We start from the raw sequence: 13,720 nt of genomic DNA, 5'->3' as shown, positions 1-13,720 counted from the left end.
TCTTTTTAACCCAAGTCCCATCCAAAATCGTCGATTGCCGATATTGCGGAACCTCCCCACCACCAATAAGCTAATAGACTATGCCCGGGGCCCTTCGATCATCGATAAGCCAATGCACTATGCCTTAGGACCTGCCGATATGCGATTTGCGATATCAGTGACCGATCGATCACATACTTCACTGCCTTCCCCTGCTGTTGTTCCAAAAAAGCCTTGATTGCGATTTACGATGAGCTTGACCCTTAGTCATTTTTCCTTTGTTTTCTGACTTTGAAAGGGTATCTTCAATCTGCTCTAACTTCTGTTCCAGGAGTCTGTTTTGGACTTACACTTACCGTTGGAAGGCTTATTCCGAACAATATCTAGTGGAGAGGGTCCGATTTAGCTTTGAGATCTTCCGTGGCTTGAAAAATGGCTTCAAACTTCATTGCTATTTGGCACTTGGGACAACTGAAAACTCATAATGCAGTGAGTGACAACAAGTAACATAGTGTAGCTGTTTTATTTCATTTATTTTCAGCAAGTGTGATTTCAATTCAAGCAAGTGCAAGTGTGATTTCAATTCAGCAAGTGTGATTCCAATTCTGCAAGTTTGATTTTCATTTATGCAAGTGTGGTGTGATTTCAATTCATCAAGTGTGATTTCAATTCTGCAAGTGTGATTTCATTTATGCAAGTGTGGTGTGATTTCAATTTTGCAAGTGTGACCTCATTTATGCAAGTGTGATTTCCTTTATGCAAGTGTGATTTCAATTTCTTCATGTTTGGTTTGGTTTGGATTGGATTGTATTAATTTTGTAGTTAGTTTCAATTGCATTAGATTAATCTACTCTGATAAATAAGTACCTAGTACATATAGTACAAGCATACCTCATCAATTCTATGAACCCCGGGTTGACAATTAATGACAAGGATTTAACTCGCAATTAAATCACCCAACAACTACCCTTGTAGATAATGACTAAATGAAACTATTGTAAAAACCCCATCCATTTGTAATATCTAGTTTACTTTAACTTACTCCGGGCCCACAATATTGTGACAATAGATGATATGCGTGGATGATGGTCTCCTTTCCCATTAAATAGTGATTCCAATTTTTGGCAACTTGCACTAGGGCATAAAGCTCCTTATTGTAGGTAGGGTTAAATGAGAACTTCCCCATGGAATACTTCATAATGGTAACATATAGGCCTTCCTCCTTGCATCAAGACACTTCCATGGCATGCCCACTTGCATTTGTCTGAAGAGCTTTTGCAAATATGGCAACATGAGAATTAGTGTTTAATTGATTTTCTTTTTCAACTCTTAAAAGGCCTTCTGCTAATCTCGCCCCCTCCCCTGTACTAGAAACTCTTGCCACTCATTGTTGTGGTGTGGAGTGGTGCAACTACTATTGATTTTTTTTTATGAATTTCCTCAGGTACTCTGTGGCTCCACAAAAATCTAACTTCAGAGACATTTGTGGACATCAGCCACTTCATGATGGCATCCACCTTCATAGAATGCATCCTAAACTCCCCTCCACCAATCACAGAGCCTAAATATACCAAAGACAAATGTGCAAACTAACGCTTTTTGATATTTTCTAGTAGTTGGTGCTTCTTCAAGGTCTCTACCACTTGCATCAAATGTGAAATGTGCTCCCCCAAGTAGCACTATAAATCAATATATCATCTAGATAAACTATAACAAATGAATCTAGGTATAGACATAATACATCGTTCATTAGTATCATAAACATAACCAGTGCATTGCATAAACCAAATGTTATTACCAACCACTCCAACAAATTTTGCCTAATTTAAAAAAAAAACTTCCAAGTATCTGCTTCTTTGATAACACCTTTGAGCAATTTCCAACATCTCACATACAAGATCATCCCCACATAAATTTACACACCTTAATACAATTATCATTTTTGTTATTTTTAATTTAATAACCTCTGCGTTATCGTTATAGCATGCCAATTTCGAAACAACTTGTTAACGCTTTGAATAACCATTGCCACATCAAAATGTCACTAGATAGGAACTCTAGCCATTGAGACTTTTTTCGTCTCCTTTAAATCAAAAGACCACGAGAAAGATGAACTTATGCAATAAAATTTGAATCCCAAAAAACCAAAATGCACGAGAAAAATGAAAAAACACTCGTCCATGTTTTTTGAGTTTCAACCGAGGTTAAGATTAAGCTTTATCAACCAATCGCGGTTAAAAACAATAAAATATAACCCTTCCCGCCAAAAATCATCAAGAAGGAATTAATCCCAGTAAAATCAGGGTTTTGTCGTGTGCCTTCTCCGGAATTCCCTCAAAGTCCTGCTGTAATGGCTCTATAAATCTTCTCGCATGTCTTTATTGAGCGGCCTTTCAACTATTTGTGTTTACTGGCCGGCCATCCTTCTGAGCAATTTTCAGGCAAACTTGGACACGGCCCAGCCGGTATCGTGGAATTTGCAGGAAGGACAGTTCACAAGGCGAAGGGCGGTATTTTGTCGTGCTACGTAATCTTTGAATTTAATGAGATTTGCTGTGGGTTTGTTGAACTCGTTAAGTCAGTAGAAAAGGCATCAAGTTTCAGTATAAATCATTAAAATTTTGTAGTAGGGGTTTGTTGAGCTTTTGCACAGTATCTGGCATAGAACACTTGTTTAAGAGACATTCGTGCTTGCGGGAAGTCTTATAAAACGTTTCCGTGACAGTAACAATGGCGCCCTCTAAGCGTCTTAGCAAGGGTGGCAAACCAGGTCAACAACTCCCAATTTCATCCTTTTTCTCTCCCGGGAAGCCGTCAACGCCTGCAACTACAAAATCACAGCGTTCCATTTCATCTTTTTTCTCGCCAAGTTCTCCCTCCACCCCTTCTCCACAGAACAAACAAAAGCCTGTTATGTGCATTGGTCATTTACAGATTCCATCAAAATCTCCTTCTGAAAGCCCCGCAGAAGTTCCTTTAAAGAAACCCAACGCCGAACAGACTCCATCAAAGTCTCCTTCTGAAAGCCCCGCAGAAGTTCTTTTAAAGAACCCCAACGCCGAAAATCCCTCTTGTTTCTCTGATTCTCCCTCATCACCTCCCGCGAAAAAGCCTCGAGTTGGAATCGAGTCTACGTGCAATGGAATCCTAGATTGCAACCCTCAAAGCAAGGTGGGTGAGAGACTGAGGGTTTACTGGCCTATGGACAACATCTGGTATGAAGGCCGTGTAAAGTCTTACGATAAGAGCACGAAAATGCATGTAGTGATATATGATGATGGCGATGAAGAATGCTTATTACTTTCGCAGGAGAAAATTGAATGGATAGAGGATGAGTATAAAATAAATGCACCGCCCCACCGGTTTCGGCGATTGAAGAAACTGAGCGAGAATAATCCTGCAGATACCGAGGATTTGAACTCTGGAGAGAAAATTGTAAAGGACGTTTCTGATACAGACCCTCCAAGTTCCGTAAGTTCAAAACAACCATTAACTCCACATTTGGCCGAGTTTAATTCTGAATATGAAAGTTCAGAGGAAAACGACTCTGATGAAGACTGGGGTAAAAATGTGAAGAATTTGGATTGCACCGACGATGATGAGAGCGAAGAAAACGCGAGCCTTGAAAAAGAATCGCTGGAACGAAAACGCAAGAGAAGACCAGGAACTACCCAGAAGGGAGCATCCAGCAAAAAAATGCTTCTGAAGAAAATGGGTGGCAACTCTCCTAGTAATCGATTAAAGTTAGAAACCCCTGGCAACAAAACGAAAGTGGAAGTGGAACCCATTGCTCTCACGGCCTGTAAGCCTCTTGGCTCAATGCAGGAGAATGCAAATGACAGGAAATCTTGGAAGCAGGACGATGACAACAGTATCTGTGAAAAGCTGAAGTCTGTGATAGGTAATGACACATTCTTTCCCTTCTCCAATCTTTTTGGTGTTTCATGTATTTCTTATAAATCATTTCAAGAAGGGGCAGGGGTTGCCATTTTGCTCATTGGAAGTCTGTTGACAAATTCACACAAAATAGCAAGGCTGATATGATATGGTAGGCATTTATTACATTTGCCAGGCATAGTAAAAGTTTTCTTTTTTGTTTGAATTTGCTGTGAGAAACATGCTCCAAGTGTTGCCCGGGATTTGCTCACGGCCTCATACTTTTTTGACATGCCATGAGCATTGTTCAGATCATGGTAAGGGCAGAACCCTGGTGGATGGCTTAAATTCTTTCAGCTCCACCGATGAATCAAAGTCCTGTTGGTCATGGGAACTCTTTTTGTACTTGAACGCATGCCGCTGAAAGAGTTATTTTATTATAAATTAATATGCTTTGGTGGTTAGTTTTGCTGGCCTAGGATTGAAACATTTCTTGAATTTTGCCCTAGGCAAAGGTTTAAACTTTAACGCATAAATTTTCATACAATTTTTTCTGTTATATCCTTTTGTTGTACGACTTGGCTTGAAGGGTGTTAGTATAGTTGAGTGCTTGGGTTTGCAAGCTGCCCTCCACATTGACAGTATAATGTGTGTGTTTCATATTGGGATCCATGCTTGTGCTTTGTTATTATTTTAGTACTCAATGAATATAAAAGCTTGCCAATGACTATAAATACAGCCAATTCTGCCATTTCAAACGTTTTTTAAGCAAATTACAACTATTAGCTTCAATGATTCAGGATTACATTCTTCCTTTAACATGAAAAATAATTGTTTGGCAGGTAACATAAGGTAGTGTTTACCTTCTCTTTTTCTATGTCATGTATACTTCTTAAGGGTGAAAGGTTTCAATGCTTTGCAGACTTGGTAAGTGGCAGTGGGATATCAATCACTCTGAGTGGAGAAGTTGCAGAGCGCTTTGGCTGTCGCATGACAGAGAAGCTGAAGTTCCTTTTTAAGTAAGCATTTTGTACAGTTTTTTGCTGGACTGAGATTCTATGGTCTAAAATTGTTTTTCAGACGAACATAATTTTCTCTGCATTTCCTAAAACTTATGAAAGATGATAATCTTGGTTTGATGCTAGAGCGGCAGCTTAGTATTGATTTGTATACTAGATTCTTGTTTTTCTTAGTGCGGCATTTTGGGTGTAAGCTCTTATAATCAAACCAAATTAATCAAAGGGTAATAACTTGCCATGGGCACATATTTAAAGGTAGGCATAGCTAAATGCTTGTAGTTTATCTGATATCAAGGCATGGTTGAACTGGTGTTAATACATTAATATTTTAATATTCGGTAAATCAGTAATAGTTGTAGGCCTAATTTGCTTGTATGCCAAATTTAACTGGCCCACATGAGGGAGTGGTTGAAATTGGATAGCATGTCAACTTCCAGAAATGCCAATATCAGTTACAGAATTGCTTAAGCTAAAATGTTGTATCAAGTTATCAACAATTGCTATGAAACATACTTACATGGTGAGAGATTGGTAGTATTAATGTATGACTCTTTTAAAATGTTATACTAAAGTAGTTGGCCGAGCTCAACATAGACTTCACATAGTTTAATGGATTGTGTGTAAGCATGGGGCTCAAATCTATATGCAAGTTTGTCGTTAATGGGAAGTATGCATATTGATAAGATTCCTGCAAGTTTTTGAGATGTGAGGATGTGAGAGTAGGGAAATGGATTTGAGCGATGTGTGGAGACAGACCCCAAATTTTAAGTTGCATCATAAGGGGTGTTTAGGTTGCTGTCACAATGCACCTTGTCTTTGAAATCATAAAAACATAAAGATTTAAAGATATGAAAACATGAATGATTTATCTAATTTTTTTATAGTGTTAAAACCTAAAATTAGAAAGTTTTTTTTTTGAGAAATACATCTTATAATGTCTCCATGATTAAATTGCTACACTCTGAGGAGCATATCTATGTTATCAAAGTTGCCTAGGAGTTGCACTTGGCCTCGTCCGCACCTATTCAAGGGGTTTTAAGCATGGGTCTTTGTGTTAATAGAAGTCTGATCACTTCGCTACTTGTTGCTAGACCACACTTTGGTGGGCTAGAAGTTAGGACTCAACAATAAACATATTGATATATGATATGAAAAGCAATGGCATATATGATTTATAATCAAAATCAAATTCATAAATGTTGATGATGTCATAGAATGATGAAATAATTTAATAAATATTAGCATTGGCATGTAAGTTGCAGCGAACATGATTCTTCAATCAACATTATATATCTCATTGAATTTGTAATACACGAGATACGAATGAGTGAGACAGGAATGGCAAAAGACAAAATCACTCTAGTGCTCACATGCAATTGAAAAGCTACTTTGGTGGAGCTTCATAAGGTTAGTTGAGTTAATTTATGCATTTTAAGTTTTCTTTTTTCTAATGCTTATATAAATTCCAGCAGTTGAATTTTTGGGGACTGCTCAAGTGCCCCTAATTGCAGGGTTTTGGGGGGGATGAATGGCTTAACGTTCTCCACATGTTCACATTTTGTCTTGTGTTTCATTTGGTTTCACAAAAATGGAGATAGAAACTCATTTTGACTATCTCATCAAATTTGAATCTGCAATGCACTATTATTGTGCATACATTCATTTGATGCCTACATGTGAGGTTGTTTCCTAGTGTTTTACCTACACTTGTGTTAAATATCAAACATAGTTCTAGTGAACATTTAAGGATGGTTTTACTGTTTGCATCTTTGTTGTTGAGTTTGTTAATATGTAGTTGCTTTTGCTAAATTTATTGTTTCAACTTTTCTTTTGTAACTAATGATTTTGTTTAACATATGAATTACAATATTTTTTTGGTAAAGATCCACGGAATTTTTAATTGACAGATTACTTGGGCAAGACCCAACCTCAAATTTGGTTGGATGCCACTATAAACCCTAGGCTAGTTGCCGTCAACCTGCAAACCAACACCTAGCATGAAACTAATGACTCAACCTAGGGATGAGATGTCTCAAGGCACCCATGAGAGGCATCTTTATCTTGGGGCACTTGTCCTTCTAGCCAAGCCATAATGGGCCATTGTGTCATTGTGAATTTAAACATGGGTGGGGATAGTGCCAAACTTGCCTCTCAACCATTCAACAAGATATTCAATATGATCATCATATCATCCAAGGTAAAAACTACCATGTGTTAGTCGATTTTCCAGGTTAATTGATTAAATTAGCTAAAATGTGAGAAATTAAAAACATAACTAAATACACGCTTGCAGGAGAAAACCTAGATAAAAGGTGAGATTCCTTTGCTCTCTTTTCTTTGCTATGGAAAATGTACAAGTCTAAAGAAAGCGGTACTCCCTATGGAGTTACCTGAGACTTGTGGCTTGTATGGCTACTATAGAATCTTAACCTCCCCCCTTTTTCTCTCCAATTCCCCACTCCAAGTTGCTCTGTTCAAATATGGAACAAAATACAATAGTATGGAACAGAACCCATATTTGTCCTTTTGGCTTGATATTTAACATAGCTTGTTAGCCAATTAAGAGTAAGGTTTGACTCCCTCAACCCTCAACTAGAGTTATGGTTTTGAACCTTCTTTAGTCTTCTTGGAAATCTACATGCGGGTAGCCCCATATGCATGAGTGATAGGGGTTAATGTGGCATCCACTCGTACCATGGTGGTCAACAATGTAGGTCAACTTGTGGGAGGCATAACTTTTGCATACGAACTTTGATTGATGCAATTGTTGCATCATTGGAAAGGTCTTTGAGTGTAGAATAACATCCCGAGGTCCAACAACAAAGCAGGAAAATTTTAACCCAAAAAACATCATTTAATCCCATAAAAAGCATCTAGAAGGCTTCAGACCACAATTCCCCAAATTGGGACCCGCTTATAAAAATGATTGTGCAAGCTAATACCTCTAATTTTTCCACTTTGAAAGCATCAATATAGAGGGAAAATTAATATAATGAGCCAATCTTGATCATTGCTATTTTAGTTGAGGAAGCAAGTGTCATTGTTTTCTTGAAAGTGCTAATTTTTATGTGGCCTATGGCCCATTAAATACTTTTATTAATTAAAGTCCTTTTGATTTTATTATTTTTGGTCACATTAAAAAATTTAAATTCTTCATTTTACCACATTAAATTAATTGCCTAAGGAATAATTAAATTGTTAATCTAAAGTTCCTTTGGTGTCCTTTTGTGGTATTTATTTATTGTTAGGTGTGATTAATGTTTTAGAATCATTGACTACTGGAGAATGTTAAATTATTCTAGAACTGGGTTATTAATGAAAATCATTTTAAATCTGAAATCATTGCTTAACATTTAAATTTCATAATTTTTCACAGGATTTAATTGCTAGAAGCTCTTGCATGATAACGTTTTAACCATTCACATTTAATTGTTCATGATCGTCGCTTTGCCACATTATAAATTGCTTTGGGTATCTATAATTATTTTTATCTTGTGGTTGTGTTTTGGTTGTGTTAGTGTTTGATCTATTCATCTCAGTTAACCAGGACTCATTTACATTCGTCAAGTTGTCCATCTTTAAGTTTCCTGGAGCCTGTGTTTTGCAGGTTTTTCTCATTTATTCATTTTAGGGACTACCCCTCTTGATTTGTCTAGGAGAGAGTCTAAACAGAGTGAGTAAGGATTATAGTGAGAACCCTTACTTTGAGCGTTGTTGCGGTGCCTAGACGCTTTGTGCGACAACACCTCAGATATCATACATCGAACTAATTTGGTAATTCTTGCACATCGCCTTGTGGATATTTCATGCAGCCTATTTTGCCAGTTTCCAACTCTTCTTCTGAGTTTGAGGTACAAGAACTATCATGCTCCCAAGTCAACTTGCCTTCTGTAGTAGGGTTAAGCCAATCCTGTTCCTTTGCTGTCATTTGATAGATATTATCTATATCAGTTGCGTTGTGTTCTTCTCTAGCTGGTTCTGTATATCTTACTCTTTCTGATGGATCCAAGGGAACAATTACTCTCCTATTATTCCCTTCAAATATCATCTGTCTCTTATAGCCATATTGTTAAACGCCCAATCAAGTCCAGGCAATGCAGGATAGGGGATACCGTCATCAACGATCTCTATTACTTCAAAATCAACAGTAGTGCGAACTCTTTTAATGCCCACTGTTACACCTGGTAGTCTTCTTAGGGGGGGAAGATCTTTCGCTAATTTGCCATCCTTAACTGAATAGGTGACCATTGCAACTTTAGTTTACCCATTAACTCCCATGTCTGCTTCGTTAAGACATTAGCATCAGATCTCAGATCGAGGATAACCTGATCCATCTCATATACTCCTATCTGCGCACTAAGCATCATCTCTCTTCCAATTCTCTTTTGTTGATGCAAATTATTGACTGTTATCATCTCACTTCGCAGTGCTTCTTTGGATGCACAGGAATCTATCAACTCCTGAAGCCCTTCTACAACCTTTTGATCTCTTAATAATTTTATGCAAGTCTATAAAAAGGACTTTAAAATACCTGCTTTATTTGCTGAACCTTGGTCTTGTGTCGAAGCTTGATTATGTGTTGACGCTGATGACACGTCGCAACTAGGTTTCTGCTTTGGTTGCGCACTGGAGGTCAAAGCTCCAACATCCATAAAGCTTCGCTTTGCTTTCATAATTTTTTTTTCTTCCCTTTTGAATATAAAAAAACATGAACTCTTTCAACAGTTTTTCTAACCCATGTACTTTCAGATTCTTTCTTCTCATTTGCTTTATCACTTCCGGTCACAACTCCACTTCTAGTGACAATACTAATTCGAGGTTCATCGATCCTCCTTTCAACAATCATCTTTTGAATATTCTGTGTCAGCCACCGATTCCTTTTTTCTTGCATCTTTGCAATAAGTACAGGGCATTCTTCAGTTACATGGTCAAAGGATTTACCCTACTTACAATTGTTGTAGGGTTTTGACAATCTCTCACAAAATGACTTGCCTGGACGCAATTATAGCAAATGATCTGTCCACGTCCTTGACCAACTCTAGCACCTTGACCTCTTCCTTGGTAGCTTCCTCGACCATCACGCTGTCCATTGCCTTCTTGTCCATGTTTTTCTACTTGCATTCTATAAGTGTCAACACTGCGCTCCATCATTAGTTCATAAGCTCGACAATTATTCTCATCAGGTCCTACTAATTTACAGGATTTGCAATATGGGTTCCTTGGAGTCTGCACATATTTCTGTAATAGGTAGCAATCTTCTGAGTGATGTTTACCTTTGGTTTCACATATCTCACACCACAGGCTAGGTCCTGCATTTAAGGGATTCGGTTCCCCACTAGCCATGTAATCCCTAAAGATAAGACATTGTTATTTAGAATGGCCCTTTGATCTGCACTTCGTACACCATACTTCCTCTCTATTTTCTTTGCTTTTCTTCATATCTTGTATTTGTAAGGTTAGGTTTGTCGACTGACTCTGAATTTGCTGCATACTTGCATTAGTATCTCCTATAGGCGAAGCTTCCAACTTCATCGCAATCTGTAGAGCTTCGGCTTGACTTGTTATCTTTTGTTGCATTAATGGTAATTTGATATGCAGTGACATCACATCTATAAACCATTCTTGATGTTGTTGTGGAGCTATTTCGAAGCTCACTTGATCCAACAATTCCTTAAATCTCTGATCAAATTCCGAAATAGACTTAGTAGGTTTCTGTTTAATTTCTTTTAACTCAGTGATGCACTGCAACTCACACTTCGACTTCTTAAAATCTCTTATCAACGCTGCTTTGATATCTGCAAATGTTCTAATCTGATTATTTGAATACTTCATAATACATATACCATGTCAATGCTCAATGCTCTTCATCATTGATCTGCTTTAAGGTCCATATAAGTTCACATAAAAACCAAAACTGTTCTAGATCCTCTGATCCGGTTCCTTTGAAAACAGATAGCATAATATCAACCATATTTCTTCTTGGAGGGGGAGGGGGATGAGTAAGGGAGGGGGAGGCGGATGAGCAAAGGGAGGGGGATGGGGGGTAGGGGAAGTAGGAGGAGAAGGGGGAGGGATAGAGCCAAAAACACCCAGGCTATTACTAGATTATGGCTTTTTCACTCAAAAGAGGACTATATTCAGTCTCTACAAAGGTCTTTGGGTCTTGTCCACGAACTCTTTTTTTGGTATCTATTCTATACCTTTTTCCACTTTGCGTTACTGTGATCTCTGGCTTAGATTTATTCTCTCTTCCAATCATAAGTAAACTAACAATCTGGATGCATTCGTAAAACTCCATTTTCACATAGAAGCATCTTAATCCAAAGTTTAAAAGATTTTAAATACATACCTCGTGGTCCTTTGAAGAATCATTGTTCTGCTTCGTTGTAAGACATGGTTTCGTCTACTGCAAACTCAGTAATGAATCCTACCAAGATGCTATCAATCCAAAAATCGACAACCCTTGAAATATTGTTGTCAGTGCTCTTGAGTCACTGTATCAATTCAAGAGTCCACGTTGAAGGTTTTCCACCTTTAAAACATGTCTTTCTTTCAGTCAACCTTGATATCCACTCGTATAGTTCAACAAGAAATGATGTGAAGAAAATTTTGTATTGATTTGTAAAAATATATCTTTGTAACCAAGCTTCAGACTTTAGACGAGGGTTTCTGTTCTCTTGATCTGCAAATTCTCGCTCCTTCGATTCTAGCCAATCTTGAATTTCCTTCTTTGATAGATGCCACATAAACATATCCCTCAAACAGATCCCGGTCCCGGCAACAAAACCATTTGTCGGTTAAGATTTCGGCTGATCCAGGTTCAATTTATACTGTGCACCAACAAAACCCTCAATCACTCGCCCTTTCAGCACGACCTGCAAGCAAATCGCAGTCTCACTCGAAGTGACTATGGGAGGATGCAGAACCAGGTTTCTACAGCCTTGAAGGACGATGTGATGTGGTATTTTTATGTTCTTTTATCTTTAACATACATAGATTACTAAACAACATTCATTTAATCACATAAACATATCATATAAACCCATAATCATCTCCACGCTGTAACAAAATGCAACTGTAATAAACTGCTTCTCTACAATAGATAATAAACAACATACACATGGAGACACTAATTTTATTGTGGTTCACCCCAATTTGGGGCTATGTCCACAAGAATTGTTGCTTATAATAAGAAATTTGTACAACAAACAGTCCTTGGCTTGCGCACCCAGTTGCATGCTGTCTGTGCACTCAGCTGCAGAATCAGGCCTCTACAATAGATAATAAACAACATACACATGGAGACACTAATTTTATTGTGGTTCACCCCAATGTGGGGCTATGTCCACAATAATTGTTGCTTATAATAAGAAATTTGTACAACAAACAGCCCTTGGCTTGCGCACCCAGTTGCATGCTGTCTGTGCACTCAGCTGCAGAATCAGGCCTCTGCGCACTGAGCAGCTTTCCTTCACCACAACACCACAAATCATAAAGATACAACCATTCAATTCAAGATGTGATATGATGTCTCTCTTTTTTGTTATTGATTCCTATATATACTATTACATCGAGGGATATATCGTTAAAATACCATGGTCCATATATCATGAACTCCCTAAAACAATCTATGATGGTCCGAAAACCATTCATCTTTTACAATATTACATGCTTTTTACAAAAAGGAGGGGCTTTGACCCACTCCGACGCCCTTATACCGCGTGGTATATTCCAACTGCTTTGCTGCGCGGTGACTTGGTGCTTCGCTGCTTTACTGCGTGGTCCACTTCGCGCTCCGTTGCACTCTCCATTGCGCACTCCGCTCCTCAAAATGCGGAGTCTTTTCCAAAATTTAGGTTAAGTTGGGTTGTGCCCAACAATAACACCAGGTTTATATCCTACAAATAGCCTTTTTAGGACATCTTATGTCAGGTCTCACCCAACCCCTCTTGAGTTTATATAGAGAACCAACATTTGATATCTAGAGAATGAGTCTTTCTAGCTCGAAGGACCTCATTGATTGTACATTGTTTTCCATCTCTAACTCTTTTTAACTCGTGGCTTTGCTTGTGAGAGAAGGGAATTTTTTCCCCGACTTAATGAGTGGCTCTTGGACACAAGCTAAACCTAAAACTTGTTTCATTGCTCTCGCTTCTACCATATTGTCCTCCTTTGATCTTAATAGGTAAGGGGATTTTTGAGGTTTTGATTGATTAAGATTAGGATGGGAGTTTGCTGTGGAACCTCCCTGCTCTATTCTAGCTTTGGGGTGAATGAGGTCTCAAATCTCTTGGTATGAATGGAGGGGCTTTCTACCTTTCTTGCAGAGTATACACCATTTCCCATAATTGAACCTTTTGACAAAGGCTTATCGAGATTCAAGGGAATACCATCAGTTTTAGGATTTGGATTTGAGAAGTAGGATCTTGAGCCCTAAGAGCACTATCCCCTAAGCTCTCATGATGCAGATTTTAGAACCCAAGCACTTAGCAATAGAGGGATAATTTGAATGAATTGCTTGAAATGTAGGGGAGAGTTTGTAGCTTTGTCTACATTGATAGAAATTGAGCATGATATTTTGTTAAGGAAGGTGCTCCAAAACTCTAATATCAAGTTTCTTTAGGGTCCCTAGATTATCCATTGCCACCATTGAATCTTTAGGAAGGCTAGATTTTTTTACCCAAACATTCCTTTTGCAAACTTCCCAAAGGTGTCCTGATTCATGAAAGGCCCCACGTTTGAATGATGTTTTCCAGAAGTCAAGCATCAAAACAAAAGACCAAAATCCCCACTCAATTTCAATTTTTGCAAGAAATCCTTCTCTCAATTCAAGCTGCACCATTTTT

The 13,720-nt window shown here is 38.1% G+C and overlaps 1 protein-coding gene across 2 annotated transcripts in view; it reads left to right on the top strand.

Moving 5' to 3' along the window:
- Positions 1–2,261: 2,261 nt before the first annotated feature.
- Positions 2,262–13,720, top strand: part of MSH6 (MUTS homolog 6) — a 197,637-nt gene continuing 186,178 nt past the window's right edge. The window contains exons 1-2 of one of the 2 annotated variants that reach the window (XM_089458271.1): positions 2,262–3,880; positions 4,778–4,874. In XM_089458271.1, coding sequence (XP_089314397.1) covers positions 2,710–3,880; positions 4,778–4,874 — 1,268 coding nt within the window. In that variant the 5' untranslated portion in view covers positions 2,262–2,709. The remainder of the gene's footprint in view (positions 3,881–4,777; positions 4,875–13,720) is intronic. The other variant, XM_089458272.1, reaches the window with a different exon arrangement.

Source organism: Pinus tabuliformis, chromosome 7 (genome assembly GCF_031772625.1).
Source record: "Pinus tabuliformis cultivar Carrire ecotype Pingquan chromosome 7, CPIR1, whole genome shotgun sequence".
Lineage (NCBI taxonomy): Eukaryota > Viridiplantae > Streptophyta > Pinopsida > Pinales > Pinaceae > Pinus > Pinus tabuliformis.
This window is presented reverse-complemented; position numbering and strand designations above follow the sequence as displayed.